The sequence below is a fragment of the Theropithecus gelada genome, chromosome 2, assembly GCF_003255815.1.
Source record: "Theropithecus gelada isolate Dixy chromosome 2, Tgel_1.0, whole genome shotgun sequence".
NCBI classification, from domain to species: Eukaryota; Metazoa; Chordata; class Mammalia; order Primates; family Cercopithecidae; genus Theropithecus; species Theropithecus gelada.
The window spans coordinates 46,308,229-46,326,632 of NC_037669.1; the positions used below are offsets into that span (position 1 = coordinate 46,308,229).

An 18,404-nucleotide genomic window follows, 5' to 3' on the forward strand; every position below is an offset into this window, starting at 1 on the left:
AAAAATACAGATGTGCATCTGAGAAGTTTTCTGGGCACAGAGTTCAAAACTTTCACTTCAGTCTGATCCACAGAGATCAGAATGATCTAAGATTAATTAGATATGTACTACACCAGCCCTGTACTCTCCAAACTCTGACTCCTCGGAGTCACGTCTTCAACTGCAAGCTTCCTGGTCACATTTACTCTGAGTCCTTAACAACAAAAAATGGATTATGCAAAACGGAGTTCCCCTTTGCAGGGCAGGTCTCAGATTCTCTCTGACTACAGTGTCTTCTGGTATGCCAGATAAGTAGGATTATTTCTGGACAAGAAAGGGAGAAAGGGAGGAGAAAAAAAGGAAAGAGGCCAGGGTGAGGGACAAAAAACAAGTGTACACACACCACAAGAACATTATGAGAAAAATCAAGGTAGATTAGCTTCTGTATATAAAATTCTAGGCTATAACCTTCTGAGTAAGTTTGAATTTTAAAAATTGATTTTCACACTTTATGTGAAAAAATCTGCCAGAAATTTTTTTCTAGCAGAAAAGAGAAGACACACTCGAGTTGGGTAACTGAAGGATTAACAGAGAAATTATCACAAAGGTGTAAGCAGGAAGAGCAAAAAGGGATAGAATAGTTCCCTAAACTAGTGACAGCAGGGTACCACTGGCAGCCCCATGTGAAGGGGCAAGGAGACTGACTGCCACCACCCAGAGGGAGCCGGCCATCCAATGGAGGGGGTGGCCTTCCACAGGAAGATGCAGGGACCCAGCAGGGAAGAAGCCAGGGGAGTAAAATCCCAACTCCACTTTCCCTCTGCCCTCTTCCCATTACTCCAAAGTGGCCAAGCTGCCTCAGAAGCCAGAGGGCAAGGCTGCCAACAGATCAGTCTTATGGGGCGTAGAGCAGGGCAGAGGCAGAGGGGGAATGCATTTAAAGAATAAATGGAAAACATCCAGCACAAAATCTATGTGCTCTTTTCACTGTGGAAAAACAACATGGAAAGGTGAGTGCTCTAGTCTACAGTAGACAGCAGTCATAGAGCTGGTCATTGGTCTCGTTAAGCTAAACTGTAATTATTATATACACTCACTCCATCAGCTATTGTGCAGCTAATATAGTCAATTATGAAACCGACACAGAAACAAAGAAAAATGTTTCTGGCAAACTTATGTGATCACGACACAGTATATACACTGTGACCTCAACTATGTGACATGCATGCAAAAAAATACTATGGCAGAAGTGCTGAAATACTGGGGTCACGGAATCTTTTTTTCTTTTTGTAAAATCTTCCTTACTAATGTTTATATTATCTTTCCAACATCACTGCTTGTTAACTATATCCTCACTAAGACTCAGTTTCTTTTTTTTAATTTTTTTTAAAATTTCTTATTTTTTTGAATAGAGACAAGGTCTCACTATATTTCCAGGCTAGTCTGGAACTCCTGGGCCTCTCAAAGTGCTGGGATTACAGGCATGAGACTCTGGGCCAGGCCTAGACTTGCCTGTTTTCTTATCCAAGAAACAGGCGAGTTATACCTCTTGAGATTGTTGTGAGGATTAAATGAGATTACATAAAGCAAGCAACATATGTAAAGAGCAGAGAGGAACAACAGAGAAAAACAGCTTACCCCAGGATGTGCCCTGAGGTGACGGGACAACAAAGTCTAGCACCATAACTTTCTTTCCCAAAATGGCAGCTTCCTACAAACAAACAACAACAACAACAAAAAATACGTATAAAGATCTTGTCACTTTCCTGACACTCCCTCAATTTTTGTCTTCCCTAAAAAACTGTTTTTGTGTGACACACAATCTTTTACCTGAATTATACCAGCTATTACAACAAAAGCTTAAACTGTAACAGTAATTTTTTTTTTAAGTAGCAGAAAAAATGACTATGGCAATCATCAGGAAGATTATCTACGAGTTTCATTTCTATGTTCATACCTTCGCACATGAAAGGCCGCCAGAACCACCACCAACAATGATGAGATCATAATCATATGCTGAATCTTCCTGAAGGAGCTTCTGTAACAAACCACTCTGATATGCCTATGGTTTAATTACAGGAGAAAGAACACTGCAGAATTTAAAGTTTTACAGCTGTTTATGTATACCCTATGTTTAACTAGTATGGATTTCTTTTATAAAAATCTTAGGAACAATCTATAATTAATCTAAGTTAGAACTGTAAATTTATCTGGATGGTATTTAAAAATAGGGTCCAACTAGTTAAAACTTATACCAAAGTACATATGTTTTTGTCCTTTCTGACACCTGACAGCTAGGCCTGTGTCAAATAACCTAGAAGGCTGTGGCTCTGTATCGATGTAAAATGAGGTCATTTTCCTTGGTCTAATTATCAAAATGTTATAGTCAAGTGCAGTGGAATAGCCAAGTATCATTTTTTAAGATCCTTGCTCACTTGTGCTAGTCTTCATTTTGAGAACAATTCTTATGCATTATCAGCAAATTTTGTCATAGCTTCTCATAAATTGATCTAACCTTCGTAGTTACACTGGTGAGCTTTCTATACAACACCAACATCTCGCATTTTCTTTCAGCAACAGTCATGAGGCTGGCCCTGGGCCGTATCCTCTTGCTCATTTGGCCCTCCTTGTGATCAGTAGCTTAGACGATGTTAGAGGCTCGATGTGTGATTAGCAACAGTTTTCTCTATGCCACGTCAGTTGCTCACTCCCATTACCTTGGCTTTAGACAAACACCATGATCAAACTAGCCGTTCCTAAACAGATGCTTCATAACTACGTGGATTCACCAGTTGCCATGTGTTCCCATGAAGAATGGGTGCCCAAGAAGGTTTTGGGGACATTCTAAAAAGGGCCCCTCTGGCCTCCTTACTTTTAGGTACCCTTAGGGAAATCCACCTCCTCAGGATCTGCCATCCAAAAAATATCTTTCTGTCTTGAAATAATAGAATTGCTCTCTCTGCATCTATAGATTTATTCTTGGACATTATTTTCCAAATTAGGATTGGCAAGACAAGCACTTCAGAAGGTGTTTAGTGGCTATAATTACAGGACTTAACCACTATGTGCACTAGGTTATAAATTCTAGGACTAATAAAGCAGATTGTTACTGCATAAGGATGCTGATCATAGATTAACACACAACGTAGACGATTGTTTTTCTCCACAAAAATATAATTCTTAATTAAAGCCTCAAATACAACTATTTAATCAATCACTGATTACTCATATTGTACACTCATATAAAGGATATGACAGAGTAGAATTTTAATAAAAGTGAATGATTATAAAATAAGGACCTTATTTAATAAACATCAATTTTTATCTATCCCTGCTTACCTAACAACTCCTATTCATTTGTAGCATTCTAGGAATCAAAATATCAAAAGCCATAGGCCTTTGGAAACCACCACAAAGTTGGCAGTCTTAACAGGAATTCTAATTGCCCTAGACAAGAATGTCAGTGTTGACCTCTTTTTACTGGACAAACAGTAATGCTATCTCTCCCCATCAGGAGGAAAAGACCTGGGATGTCTCCAGGGTGGTTTGTCCTGGTGCCCTCACACAAAAATCCTAGCTTCTGAAGTTCAGGCTGGTAGAAAAGCTAATTTCCCTTAAAGCAATCAATATTATCTGACTGATAATTATCCTATATGCTTCATTTCATAACTTCCAAAAGATGAGTGGACTCCTAAAAACCATTTTCTCCTCCTTTAAATACTTTTTAAAAATGTGAACAAACAGCATTGAAGAACATATAATACTATTATTACCTGGAAAGTTTGGTCACATCCACCTACATGCACTTTATTCACAAAAACATTGGGCACAGTTTTCTGATTAGTGATTTCTGACAGCACTTCTTGAACCTTGGCCCCATCATCTAAAGAAGAAAAAAGCTATACATAAAAACACTGAAAAGAGTTCCAAATCTTTGTGAGTTCAACTAAAGTGTTACGACACTCAAATGTTCACATGTACATACCCATAACAGGTCAGTGTGTTATATAACTTTATGAAATGATAACTTGAGGGGAAAACATCCATGCTTTTAAAGAAAATCTTCAAAAATAAAGATCTACTTATTCCTTTAAAGATAAGGAATAGGCCGGGCGCGGTGGCTCAAGCCTGTAATCCCAGCACTTTGGGAGGCCGAGGCGGGTGGATCACGAGGTCAGGAGATCGAGACTATCCTGGCTAACATGGTGAAACCCCGTCTCTACTAAAAATACAAAAAACTAGCCGGGCGCGGTAGCGGGCGCCTGTAGTCCCAGCTACTTGGGAGGCTGAGGCGGGAGAATGGCGTGAACCCAGGGGGCGGAGCTTGCAGTGAGCCGAGATCGCGCCACTGCACTCCAGCCTGGGAGTCACAGTGAGACTCCGTCTCAAAAAAAAAAAAAAAAAAAAAAGATAAGGAATAAAGACAAAGATAAACTCTTCAAAATTAGATTTTGATATATTATTCAGTGACTATGCCAAGACAAACAGACAAGAGGCCTCTTTAAAGAGCAAATATCAAGATAAAATCTGCTGTAACAATAACTCAGAAAATACTTCTTACAATTACATTTGAAAACTGTTTATGATCATAGCCCAATATTTATCTTCCATCCCTAAAAATAAAACTGGTCCATGACTACTTAAGACTACCTTATTGGTATGCCCTTTAGAAAAGTCTCCAAGATTCAAGAGCATTTCACTCAATAAGGCAACTTGGTTAAAATGAGTCAGTGAGGTTCTATGAAGGCAGAAATCAAACTTGTTCAGTTCATCACCATGCCCTCACCCCTGAAAAGCTCCTTATGTGTAAAGTGCTCAACTAATATTAGATGTATGAATGCCAAGAATTCAAAAGTATAAAGCTAAAAACTTAACGCACTCTCCCTGGTGGATGACACAGCCAGGAAATGGGAGCGGATCCTTTTCGTTTGTTACAGCTTAATCTATTCTGCTAGAGAGCTGGCAGATACATCTGAAATGCCTCAAGTACTTCAAAGGGAGCAGCTTATATATCTTCCTCCCACTCCCTTCCCTCAAATATGGAAAATGTATAAATAAAAAACCTACACCAACTTATCTGCCACATAAGGGTTCATTTTCTGCATGCCTGAATGTAGACAAAAATGCCTCATTCAACCCGAAGACAAGAGTAATCTGAATTGAACAAAGTAAATGGAAAGCAGTCAATCTTGTTGGCATTTATTATAAACAACACCGTGTAGTAACTGGTCTACTTACCAACTTGATCAAGTTCCAAGACATTACATTCAACTCCCAAAGAAGAAAAGAGTTCTTTCACCTGTAACAAAAATTTAGCTAAGTTTCACTCTCACAAAAGATTCAATAGCTGTGAAATATGAACATAGTAATGAGAGATGTCAAAAATAAATGTTCTGGAGGAATAGCAGTTCTAGCTGATGGGTGGTTTTTGTTTTTGTTTTGATTTTTTTTCCTTTCCTCTACACATTTTCCCAGAATAATCTCAGGCCATCCCTTGCCTTCTTTTTACCGTCTCTTATGACTTTCAAATCTACAACTTTTGCCCAAATCTCTTTTCTGAACTCAAGATAGGCAGTATCTATTTTCCACCTGCGTGTCCCACAGGCATTTCACAGGCAACATACCCACAATACTACTCCTTTCCTTCCACATACCTTTTCCTCTTCCCGTGTTTCCTTTCAACAGTCATTAAATCATTCAACAAACTTTTATACATCAAACACTTTGAATGGTTCATCCACATTTCTAAGTACTCAAAAGAAAACAAGGAATAAGATACAATCTCTACCCTTTAGTAGGGGAAACAGACAAGTGACAATTCAATTTATAGCACCATCTCCAGTTGATTAAATAAGAGCAACTACAGCCTTGCTACTCATGGAAACAGAGGGCAGAGGAACAGAAGGACAGCATCACCCAGGAGCTTACCAGACATGCAAAATCAGGACCTGTAGCAGGATCTGTACCTTAACGACTGCAGAGCTCTAATTGGGAATCATTTTTATGCCTCCCTCTCAGGGAACATCTTCCTATCCCACATGAACTCCTCAGCCATTCACTGTCATTACAAAGTTTTAGCAATTCTCTGTTGAACTGGTTCATCTTTCTAGTTCCCCATAGTTGCTATCTTAATCTGAGCCATCAACATTGACTACTGGAAATTCTCAGTAATATCCTACAAGTTATTTCTGCACCAGCTTTGTCCTCTCTACTTCTGAAAATTACATCCAACGTGGTCATTTAAAACCACTTTTCACCACTTTACTTAAAAGCCTTCAGTGTCCTCAGCCCTCAAGGTAAGATCTAAAGGTTCCACTTTCAGAATGGAAGTGTGAACAGGGGAAAACTGGGGAAAATTATTTAAAACAACCACTAGAAACTATCTGGAAAGTTCCTACAGGCATTGAGCAAATGAAAAAACACTTATTCAAGAAAATATACTAAATCTCAATTAAAACCTGGAGAAGCTATGCCATTTGCTCCCCAATCCACCCCTTCCCTCCCATGCCCTGGAGCAGCTGATGGGAGCTCCACTCCAAGTGAGTGTGGTCCAAAAAAACCAGGCTCCCTAGCCCTAACCAGGAAGAAGACAGTGATGCTTTCACCACTTCTTTTGTTTTTTAACTTTTAAGTTCAGGGGTACATGTGTAGGTTTGTGATACAGGTAAACTCATGCCACAGGGGTTTGTTGTACAGATTATTTTGTCACCCAGGTGTTAAGCCTAGTACCTATTAGTTATTTTTCCTGATCCTCTCTTTCCTCCCACTCTGCACCCTCAGGTAGGCCCCAGTGTCTGCTGTTCCTATCTATGCATCCATGTGTTCTCATCATTTAGCACCCACTTATAAATGAGAACATGCAGTGTTTGGTTTTTTTGTTCCAGAATTAGTCTGTTTAGGATAATGGCCTCCAGCCCCATCTATGTTCCTGCAAAGGACATGATCTCATTCTTTTCTGTGGTTGCATAGTATTCCATGGTATATATGTATAATGTTTTCTTTATCCAGTCTATCACTGATGGGGGTTGGGTTGATTCCATCTCTTTAATATTATGAAAAATGCTGCAATGAACATGCACATGCATATGTCTTTATGATAGAATGATTTATATTCCTTTGGGGATATACCCAGTAATGAGATTGTGGGGTTTACCCTTCTATTCAAAATAGTAGTACTGCAGCTGAGAACAGTGGCTCACACCTATAATCCCAGCACTTTGGGAGGCCAAGGCAGGAGGACCGCTTGAGCCCAGGAGTGTGAGACCAGCATTAGCAACTGAGTAAGACTCCATCTCTACAAAAAAAAAAAAAAAAAAAAATTAGCCAGGCATGATGGCACATGCCTGTAGTCCCACGTACTCTGGAGGCTGAGGTGGGAGGATCGCTGCAGCCAAGAAGTTTGAAGCTGCAGTGAGCCATGATCACATCACTTCAAGATCACTTCAAAGATACAAGATTACTGTATCTTTATAGTAAGGTTTGAAGAACTCAGGAAGCATGAGTTCTTCCACTTTGTTCTTCTTTACAAGACTGTTCTGGTTATTCAGGGTCTTTTGAAATTCCATATGAATTTTAGGATGGATTTTTCTATTTCTGCAAAAAAGATCATTGGGATTTTGATAAGGATTGCATTAAATCTGTAGATTGCTTTGGGTACTACTGACATCTTTGCAGTATAAAATCTTCCAATCCATGAACATGGGATGTTGCTATTTTGCTATCTTATTTAATTCCTTTCAGCAACATTTGTGGTTTTCAACATCCAAGTCTTTTGCTTTCTCGGTTAAGTTTCTTCCTAAGTATTTAGTTGTTCTTCTTGCTATTATAAGTGAAAATTTTTTCTCAATTTCCATTTTGGATTGTTCATTATTGGTATACAGAAAATCAACTGATTTTTGTGTGTTGATTTTGTACAATGCAACTTTGCTGAATTTCTTTATTTCAACAGTTTTGGTGTGTGTGCATCTGTTAAATCTTTAGGTTTTCTACACATCAGATCATGTTGTCTGTGAACAGAGATAATTTAACTTATTTTCCAGTTTCGATGCCTTTTATTTCCTTTTCTCATGGTATTGCTCTGGCTAGGACTAATAGTACTTTATTGGAGGGAGACAGGGTCTTGCTGTGTCACCCAGGCTGTTGTGAAGTGATGTGATCATGGCTCACTGCAGCTTCAAACTTCTTGGCTGCAGCGATCCTCCCACCTCAGCCTCCAGAGTACGTGGGACTACAGGCATGTGCCATCATGCCTGGCTAATTTTTTTTTTTTTTTTTTTTTTTTGTAGAGATGGAGTCTTACTCAGTTGCTAATGCTGGTCTCACACTCCTGGGCTCAAGCGGTCCTCCTGCCTTGGCCTCCCAAAGTGCTGGGATTATAGGTGTGAGCCACTGTTCTCAGCTGCAGTACTACTATTTTGAATAGAAGGGTAAACCCCACAATCTCATTACTGGGTATATCCCCAAAGGAATATAAATCATTCTATCATAAAGACATATGCATGTGCATGTTCATTGCAGCATTCTTCATAATATCAAAGAGATGGAATCAACCCAACTCCCATCAATGATAGACTGGATAAAGAAAACATTATACATATATACCATGGAATACTATGCAACCACAGAAAAGAATGAGATCATGTCCTTTGCAGGAACATAGATGGGGCTGGAGGCCATTATCCTAAACAGACTAATTCTGGAACAAAAAAACCAAACACTGCATGTTCTCATTTATAAGTGGGTGCTAAATGATGAGAACACATGGATGCATAGATAGGAACAGCAGACACTGGGGCCTACCTGAGGGTGCAGAGTGGGAGGAAAGAGAGGATCAGGAAAAATAACTAATAGGTACTAGGCTTAACACCTGGGTGACAAAATAATCTGTACAACAGATACAGTAAGTTCTTCAAACCTTACTACAAAGATACAGTAATCAAAACAGTGCCGTACTGGCATAAAGACAGGCTTACAGACCAAGGAAGAGACCAGGGAGCACAGAAATAAAGCCTCATATATACAGGGAAATGATTTTTAACAAGGGTGCCAAGAACATTCAATGGGGAAAGCATCATTTGTCTTTTCAACAAATGATGCTGAGAAAACTGGCTGTCCACTAACAAAAGAATGAAACTGGACCCTTACCTAACACCGTGTACAGAAATTAACTCAAAATGGATCAAAGACCCAAAAGTCAGAGCTAAAACTATAAAACTCTTAGAATAAAACATAAGGCAAAAGTGTCACGACACTGGCTTTGGCAATGATTTTATGGATATGATCTCAAAGGCATAAGCAACAAAAGAAACAACAGACAAATAGCACCTCACAAAAATTTGAAATTCTTGGTCATCAAAGGACAGTATCTACTCAGGAGGCTGAGGTAGGAGGATCATTGAGTCCAGGAGTTCAGGGCTGTAGTGCATTTTGATCACACCTGTGAATAGCCACGGCACTCCAGCCTGGGCAACATAGCAAGATGCCATCTCTTAAAAAGAAAAGAGGACATTATCAACTGAGTAAAGAGGTGACCCAAGGAACTGAATAGGATATTTGCAAATCACATATATGATAAGGGATTAATATCTAGATTATATAGAGTACTCCTAAAACTCAAGAACAAAAAGTTAAAACCCCAACTTAAAAATGGGCAAAGCAGTTGAATAGATATTTCTTCAAATAAAAGATACAAATGGCCAATAAGCACATGAAAAGTTGTTCATCATCACTAATCTTTAGTGAAATGTGAATCAAAACCACAATGAGATAACACTTCACATGCATTAGGACAAGTATTATTTTTAAAAACACAGAAAATAACAAATGTTGGTGAGGATGCAGAGAAACCGGGAACCTTGTGCACTTTGGTGGGAATGTAAAATAGTGTTGCCACTATGGAAAACAGAATGACAGTTTCTCTAAAAATTACAAATAGAAATAGCATATAATCAAGCAATTCCATTTCCAGGTATGTATCAAAAGGAATTGAAAGCAGAGACCCAAATAAATATTTGTACACCCATGTTCATAGAAACAATATTCATAATAGCCAAAAGGTGGAAGCAATGCAAGTGACCATTGACAGATAAATGGATAAACAAAATGTGTTATATACATACAGTGGAATATGATTCAGTCTTTAAAAAAAAAGGAAATTCTGACACATGCTACAACATGGTTGAATGTTCTGGACACTACTCTAAGTGAAATAAACCAGACACAAAAAAACAAATACTGTATGACTCAACTCATATGAGGTACCTAGAGCAGTCATATTCATAGAGACAGAAAGCAGGATGGTGGTTGTCAGGGGCTGGGAGAAGGAGGAAAAGAGAGTAAGTGTTTAATGGGTATAGAATTTCAGTTTGGGAAGATGAAAAAGTTCTGTGGATGGATGCTGCGATGGTTGCACAACAACGTGCATGTACTTAGTGCCACTGAACGCTACACTAAAAAATAGTTAAAATGGTAAGTTTTATGTTATGTGTATTTTATCACAATATTTTTTAAAAAGTGAACCAATGGTAATATAAATTTTTAATTCACAAATGTACTGAATTCATACAGGACTGGGGAAACATGGCTTAAAATTAATGTGAGGAAAGTACTTCTAAAAGTCAGGACATTTTATTCACTGCTCAGTTTGCGTTATTATCTTACATCTGTCCTTTAACATTGACTTTCCAACTAGTCTAGCTGCCTCTATACTGAGTCTAGTTTTATATGATGGCTAGATTTCAAATCACAGGTCAAATGCTGCTCACAAGTGTGAGATGACTTTTCTTTGCCATATCATTAAGTTCACACTTATTAGCAAGCATTTTAAGACCTCCTTGGCCAGGCATGATGGCTCACACCTGTAATCCCAGCTCTTTGAGAGGCCAGGCAGGTGCATCACTTGAGTGCAGGTGCTCGAGACCAGCCTGGGCAACACGGTGAAAGACTGTCTCTACAAAAAATATAAAAATTACCCAGGTGTGGTGGCATGCGCCTGCAGTCCCACCTATTTGGAAGGCTTACGTGGGAGGATCACTTGAGACTGGGAGGCAGAAGTTGCAGTGAGTCAAAATCAAGCCACTGCACTCCAGCCTGGGCAACAGAGCAAGACCCCATCTCAAAAAAACAAAGACCTCCCTAAATCACCTTTGAAACTAAATTTCCAGCCATTTTCCAATGAATCTTCCTGATTCCCTTGCATATACATTGTGCTCAGCCATACTATTTTCCTTTTATCATTATCTATCTTTGCTGATACCAGTTTCTTTACTAGATGCTCTTTCTTACCTACAGACTAACTTATCCCTCAAGGACTGACTTACGTGGCATTTTCTTAGACTGTTCTGATCCTCCACAGAAGCCACTGTTTTATCTCTTATTCTCACAACTCTCGTTTTTCTTACGCACTTCTTTCTACACATGCAAGCGGGTTGATTACAGCTCAATTAGACTATGAGTTTACGGAAGGCAAGACCAAGGTTTATTCATTTCTGTGTCTCTGCAACACTAAGTACCCAATGACGCTTACTGAATGCCATTAGCAGCCCAATCAAGAAACAATCTCTCTCCTTGACTCTGCAAGGATAAGGACACATGTGGAATATGGTGTCTAATTTTGGGAGATACATTTAAGAGGTTCATGGGCAAAAAAAAAAAAAAAAAAAAACCTGTACAATCAAGTTAGTGAGCGGCCACATGTAAAGACAGGCATGTAAGAAAGCAGGCTACTCAGTCAAGCAAGAAAAACACTTGGCAAAATTACTGGAAGATCTGCCCTCCAAGCAGAAGCAAAGTTCTTAATTCTGCCCACTGGAGCAATGCTCACCTCCAAGAATGAAAAAACATTTCAGAGAGGCAGACTTCGCTTCACTTAAAAAAATTCCAATAATCAGAGCTGTCCAAATATGTAATGGGACTCAAAATCATGGCCACATTACTGAAAATGTTAACACATACAGAATAGAGGATCATTTGTCCTAAGATTTTCTGTATCAGCAAAGGTTTGACTAAAATTATTTAAGATAATTCACCCTATATTATGTGCCTGACACTATTGTCTAGGCCCCAGTAATACAGCAGTAGACAGACACAGTTCTGATCTCTTGGTATTTATGCAAACTACAAAGGACAACTCTTAAGAAATATAGATAGAAACAGACCCCAGAAACAGTCCAACACATACATGAGAACCTGATCAATGATAAGTGAGTATACAAACTAGTGTGGAAAGGATAGGGTCTCCAAAAAAAGGAAACAGGAACACCTGGTAAGTCACAAAGAAGAAAACAAATTGGATCCCCACTCGTATTACCAATATCAATCCCAGGTAGATGTCAAGAAGGTGGGTATGAAAAGCACACTACTCACTACTCAATTTTCAGGAGCTAAAACAGGAGAATATCTTTATGATCTCTGAATAGAAACAGATTTCCTAAATAAGACACCAAAAGCAAGCCATAAAAGGAAAAGAATGATAGAAGCAAATACATTAAACTTACAAACTTCAGTTAATGAAAAGATCCTTATATTAGTCTGTTCTCCCATTGCTATAAAGAAATATGAGACTGGGTTATATATAAAGAAAAGAGGTTTAATTGGCTCATGTTTCTGTAGACTCTACAGGAAGCATGATGCTGGCATCTCCTTGGCTTCTGGGAAGCCTCAGGAAACTTACAATGATGGCAAAAGGCAAAGGCAAAGCCAGCACTTCACATGGCCAGAGCAGGAGCAAGAGAGTTGGGTGGGGAGATGCTACACTTTTAAATGACTAGATCTCATGAGAACTCACTATCATGAGGACAGTACCAATGGGATGATACTAAACCATTCATGAGAAATTCACCCCCATGATCCATTCATCTCCCACCAGGCCTTACCTCCAGCATTGGGAATTACATTTCAATATTTGGTTGGGGACACAGATCCAAACCATATCAATCCCATAAAAAGAGTGAAAAAGGAAGCTAAATCTGACAGATTTTCTACAGCAGCAGGTCCTCAAATAACATTATTTCATTACAACAGTGATTAAAAAAACTATTCCCAGCCAGAGCCACTGTCAAGTGGAGTTTGCACCTTCTCTTCATGTTTCCTCCAGGTACTCCAGTTTCCTCCCACATCCCAAAGATGTGCATATTAGGCTAATTAGTGTATCTACATTTTCCCAGTCACAGAAAGTGTGGGTGTGTGTGCAAGTGCACCTGCAATGGGACGGTGTCCCAGCCAGGTTTGGATTCCGCCTAGCACTTGCAATCCTGAAATGGAGTAAATGGGTTGGAAAAGGAATGAATAAGCAAATATAAATTATTGCCAAATAAAGCTTCATAAAGTAGACAATAATCATATAGACGCAAACAATAACGAATGCAGTAGGAGAGCACTCAACAGTGTACCCTCCATATTTCTGATTTTGTTTTTGAACTGCCCAGTGGCACAAGGTGCTCCTTAAAATCCTGCTCTGCAAACATTTTTTGATTTCACCCACTACCATTAGAACCCAACCTCTCCTGATTCACCAGAAATTGGGTAAATACTTTTCTTCCTTGTTCTCATTAATCTCTCTTAAATGTATGTATAGTTCACATTTATTTCAATGTTTAATACTAGACATGTTTTGGGTCTTTATTTAAAAGTTTGGTGATTTTTAATTTTTGTGGTCAGAAATAATGCCATAGGAACTTAACTCTTACTTCTAGCCTACAATAAAACTGGTTTTGTTACATGTCATTTCGCTTAAGGTTGGTTTCCAAGAACCTATCACCAATGTTGAGTGAGCACTTACTGTATACATAACCTAAGGATAAGCATCCTAAATATATAAAGAACACCTACAAGTCTAGTACAAACAACTAAAATCCGCTGCATAGGAAAATAGGCAAAAGGCCTGAAAAAAATGAAAAGCACACTATAGAATTTCATAGAAGAGGAAGCTCAAGTGACCCATGAATACACTGAACTTCATTTGGGAAATACAAAATTAAACCATAATGGAATGCCATTTCAAAATTGCCAGAATGGCAAAAATTAAAAATATCAGCTGTTAGCAAGGATGTAGAGCAAGATGAATTGTTATAAACTAGGAGGAGAGTAAATTGGTATAACTACTTGGAAACTCAGTTGGGCATTACCTTGCTAAGGTAGAAATCATGCATCCTTTATGACCCAGCAACTCAGCTTCAAGATATCTATCCTAGAGTAGTCTCTTGTAAGTGCGCTGGGAGTTACGTGCAAGAATAAGCATACAGCTGTACTGTTTTTTAAGACCAAAATACTAGAAACAGCAAAATGATAAACTCCAGTATGATTCATCCTAGGGAGTAGTCAGCAATGAAAATTAATGAACCCCAGCTACAGATACTAATATGCATGAATCTCTGAAACATAACTGTTGAGGAAGAAAACTGCAGATGTATATATGGTTCGATTTATATCAAGTCCCAAAACAGGCCAAAAGGAACCAAATATTGATTAATAATGTATATATTTGGTAAAAATGTAAAAAAAAAAAAGAAATTTTGCATAGTGGTTAATCCTGAGGGAGGGAGGAGACAGCCAAGGAAGCTTCTACAGTACTAGTGTCACTTTATTCTTAAAAATGTATATGCATAATATGTTTTAAGAAACTATACACATCAATGTAAACTTCAAATATATTTGAAAAACACAGCCTATAATTTCATGAACTCAACCTAATAGTTTATGCTTTTGCATACTGTCTTCCACGTATCATTTTTCAACTTTCTGTAAAATGAAGTAAATTCCTAAACGTTGAAAGTCTCTGCCTTACACGTAGGTTATCACCCAAAGGCTCGTTTTTAAGTGAGGTATTCTTAAACTCAGAATACATTTGTCCTTAGAAATAATGCCGGATTCCTAGCCCGCGCTGAAAAGTTAAGGCAGTGTGCATGAAGCTGAAATTACCTCACAACCTTCCCGTACCTTCGTTTCACAAGACGGGGAACTGAGGCTCGGCACAGGGTCCTAACCCAGGTCGAGGTCACGCAATTAGGAGTGTTTCTGTTTTGATAAACCATCACAAGTCCACCTCAGGGGAAGCCCAGGGAGAGGAGAGGACGGGCGGCTGACCTCACTGCCGCAGCCCGGGAGTGAGGCGGGCGCCCCAGCCCGGACCCGCCCTGCCGGGGGTGGCGTCCGCGTGGCGGGCCCGGTCGCGCGCGGTGGAACTGGCGAGGGCCGCGCCTACCCGAGTACTGTGGGGACAGTAGCTCTTGCTGAAGATCATCACCCGGCTGCGCTCAATGAGGCCCCGGAGGCGGCGGCGCAGCTCCTCACGGGCCTCGGACGAGCTGCTGGGCCCGGGGGACGACAGGCGGGCGCGGCGCCCCGGCGGCGACAACACGCGCGCCCCTCGGACATGGCCCGAGCGGCGGTTGGGGGCATCGCCCGCCTTCCCCGGCCCTGGCGACTGTGGCGGCGACTGCTCCACGGTCTCGCTTTAGCTCCCGGCCGGGCCGGGCCCGCTCACAAACCGAAACCCAGGCGGCGGCGGCGGCGCAGGGACCTTGGCTGAGGGGCGGCGAACGCTGCCTTCGCTGGCCACTCTCAGCACCCGCGCGAATCCGCCAGGCAGCCGCTCGCCCCACCCCCAGCACCGCCCCGCGCATGCGAAATGGGCCCCCCGCCCGCCTGCGGCGTAGGTATCACCTGCCCTTCTCAAAGAGGCGGGTACCAAGCGCGAGCCTCTTTATCTCCAGGCTGTGCGCGCGTCCCGAGACCAACCAATCTTGGCGATGCCGCTTGGAGATGGCCTCTGTGCAATGCCTTTTACTCCTAATAATCCCCAACAGCCCATTTAAACCACCTTAAAATATACATTCTTCAATTTTTATGAGAAGTGTGAATTGGAAAGATTGATATTTTTAAAAGTTTAGATCACACAAGCTAAATAAATACATGCGTTTGCTATTGCAATGCAACTTTAAGATGAGTTTCCTAGGTTGCTACCCGTCAGTTCCCTTCTACATAGAATTCCAGAGCCGCCCCTAACAAAGGAACTCTGAAACTGCGAGAACAGGAATCCTCTGTCCATTTCAGGGGGTGGATGGAAGACCTTTGAGCTGAACTAGCCTGCAATGACTTACAGCCCCCTCCACCACAATGGGTGAATAAAACCCCAATAAAGAGAACAATCAACCGCAGGACCAGCAGGTGTGAACGGGTTCCTGCCTACCTCTAGGCTGTCATCCCCTGACAGTGTCCCTCCGGTTCATTCTGCTTCAGCTACACGGGCTTTCTCCCTGTGCCTCAGATGCGTCAAAACCATTCTCGCCTTCGGGTCTTTGCACCTTTAGCTTTATCAGTCTAGGATGTTGTCTCCTGCAGTGGACTGAATGTATCACCCAGATTTCATATGTTGAAACTCTCATCCTAATGTAACAATATTTGAAAGTTAAGACCTTTGGGAGGTAATTAGGTCATGAGGGCGGAATCTTTGAGAGTGGGATTAGTACCAGTAATTAGTATCACTAAGAAGAGGCCAGAGAGCTAGCTCACTCTCCACCATGTGAGAACACAGTGAGACCTTACAACTGGAATGGGCAAGTCGGCCCTCATCAGAAGCAACTGTGCTGACACCTTCATCTCAGACTTCCAGGCTCCAGAACTGTAAGAAATAAAATTCTGTTGTTCATAAGATGCCCCGTCTGTGGTGCTTTGTTCTAACAGCTCCAACAGACTAATACCTGCTCCAGCAAGTCTGGCTCCTCATTGCCAACTAAGTCTTGGCTTAAATGTTACCTCCTTAGATAACCTTTTGCTGTGTACCCAAAATGAAGTAGCTTCTAATTTCCATCATTTCACACATGTTCCAGTCCCTTCATGACACATTTATTATTATTTTCAACGACCTCCTATAATTTCTGGTTTCCTTGCTTGTTGTCTGCCCTACCCCTGTCTCCATGACCTCGACTGGAATGCGAGTTCTGTGAGAAAAGGGCCTTATCACTTTGGCCGACAACTCTAGCCCCAGAGTTTATCACAGTGCCTGGCTCATAGTAGGCACGGAATACAGTTTTACTGAAGGAATGAATTAGTGATTCACACATGTCACATCTTACCAGAACATATATTACCATATTTTGCTTCTCCTCTTGTCCTCACATGACAGGCTGGGATCTCAAATTCCTCTTCTTCCTACTCTGTTCATCCAGGGAGCCACAAGTCTGGGAGGTGGAGTACAGACCATGATGTTCGGGGACTGCCTCATGCCACTCCTGTTGCCCTGGGCCCACATGGCTTATTTCATGCCTTGACTCCACAAGCACTTCCTGAACACCTCGGTCTGTGCTAAGTGTTAGGGAATAAGCACATGGAAGATAGCACCTGTCTTCAGGAGATCAGAGCCCTTCTAGGAGAGATGTCAAAAATAAGAAATGCAAATGAGGAAGTAGTTCTAAAGAGAAGAATAATACCTGAGCTGGATGTGATGAAGTGAAGAATCATTGGCCCAGACAATAAGCACTGGAAGAGGGTATCAGAGGGAGGCAGCCGAGCTGAACCACAGAAGCAGGGGAAGGCTGGTGTATTGGGGGAAAGTGCTGAAAGATCCAAAAATGAGCAGAGGTGAGGGAGAAATGAATGCCATTGAAGTGAGCAGGGGCCAGATGGCTGCGATCTAGTTGACACTGTTTAGAAGATCTCTAGGAAGGAAAAGGAACATGAGACAATGACTTCAGGCAGCAAGAAGATGACTTTCCTATTAGCCCGAGCAAAAATCAGAGTTTGGAAGAACTGAAGAAGAAAGGAAACAGAACAAGAGAGAGGTCCCCTTTATCTTTTTATTTTTATTTATATTTTTAAAGAGACAGTCTTCTATTGGGACTCTGGACATCTAGACATCAGTGCAGGGGCTTTCTGAGGAGACCAGCCTCCCTGGCAGGCTTAGATGTGATCTAGCCTGAGTCAGGAGGGGAACACACGTGGGGCTGGATGTTCTTTCAGATCCCTGGCAGAGATCAAAGACAGAGTGGTCAGCTTGACCTAGCTTCTGCAAGGGCTGGTTCTGATGTGGGAGAGGGAGGCAGTCCCCAGAGCAGGAATGCCTTCCCTGGGGCTCCTATCCTTGCAGGGGAGAAGCTGGCCATTGTCCCCTCAGAGCTTCCTTCACTGCAGCCCGAGGGGGGCGACTGACAGATTCCTCAGGGGGGCAAACGGAACGGATTCCCCAGGGGAGGAAACCTCTGGGCTCTGGCTTCAACCCCCTCCCGGGGAAACATTCACAGCCCCTCCGGAGGAGAGCCCTGCTGCAGGAAAACTCTAGGGCAGGGCCCAGCTGCGAGGGGCCTGGGCTGTTGGTGATAGTACCCCAGGCTCCAAACTCTCTGGGCCTGGGGGCAGTTCCCTTCCTTGGTTACAACAGATTCTTACCCCGCCGTGCCCTACAACCCGCCCCGCGAGGAAGGGGCCCAGGA

The 18,404-nt window shown here is 41.4% G+C and overlaps 1 protein-coding gene across 2 annotated transcripts in view; it reads right to left on the reverse strand.

The window, feature by feature from the left end:
• TXNRD3 (thioredoxin reductase 3) overlaps positions 1-15,558 on the reverse strand; it is a 51,253-nt gene extending 35,695 nt beyond the window's left edge. The window contains exons 1-5 of one of the 2 annotated variants that reach the window (XM_025377637.1): positions 15,179-15,558; positions 5,218-5,278; positions 3,753-3,862; positions 1,937-2,041; positions 1,618-1,690 (exon numbers count right to left, since the gene is read on the reverse strand). In XM_025377637.1, the coding sequence (XP_025233422.1) occupies positions 1,618-1,690; positions 1,937-2,041; positions 3,753-3,862; positions 5,218-5,278; positions 15,179-15,217 (388 nt within the window). In that variant the 5' untranslated portion in view covers positions 15,218-15,558. The remainder of the gene's footprint in view (positions 1-1,617; positions 1,691-1,936; positions 2,042-3,752; positions 3,863-5,217; positions 5,279-15,178) is intronic. The other variant, XM_025377636.1, reaches the window with a different exon arrangement.
• Between the last annotated feature and the right edge of the window lie 2,846 nt (positions 15,559-18,404).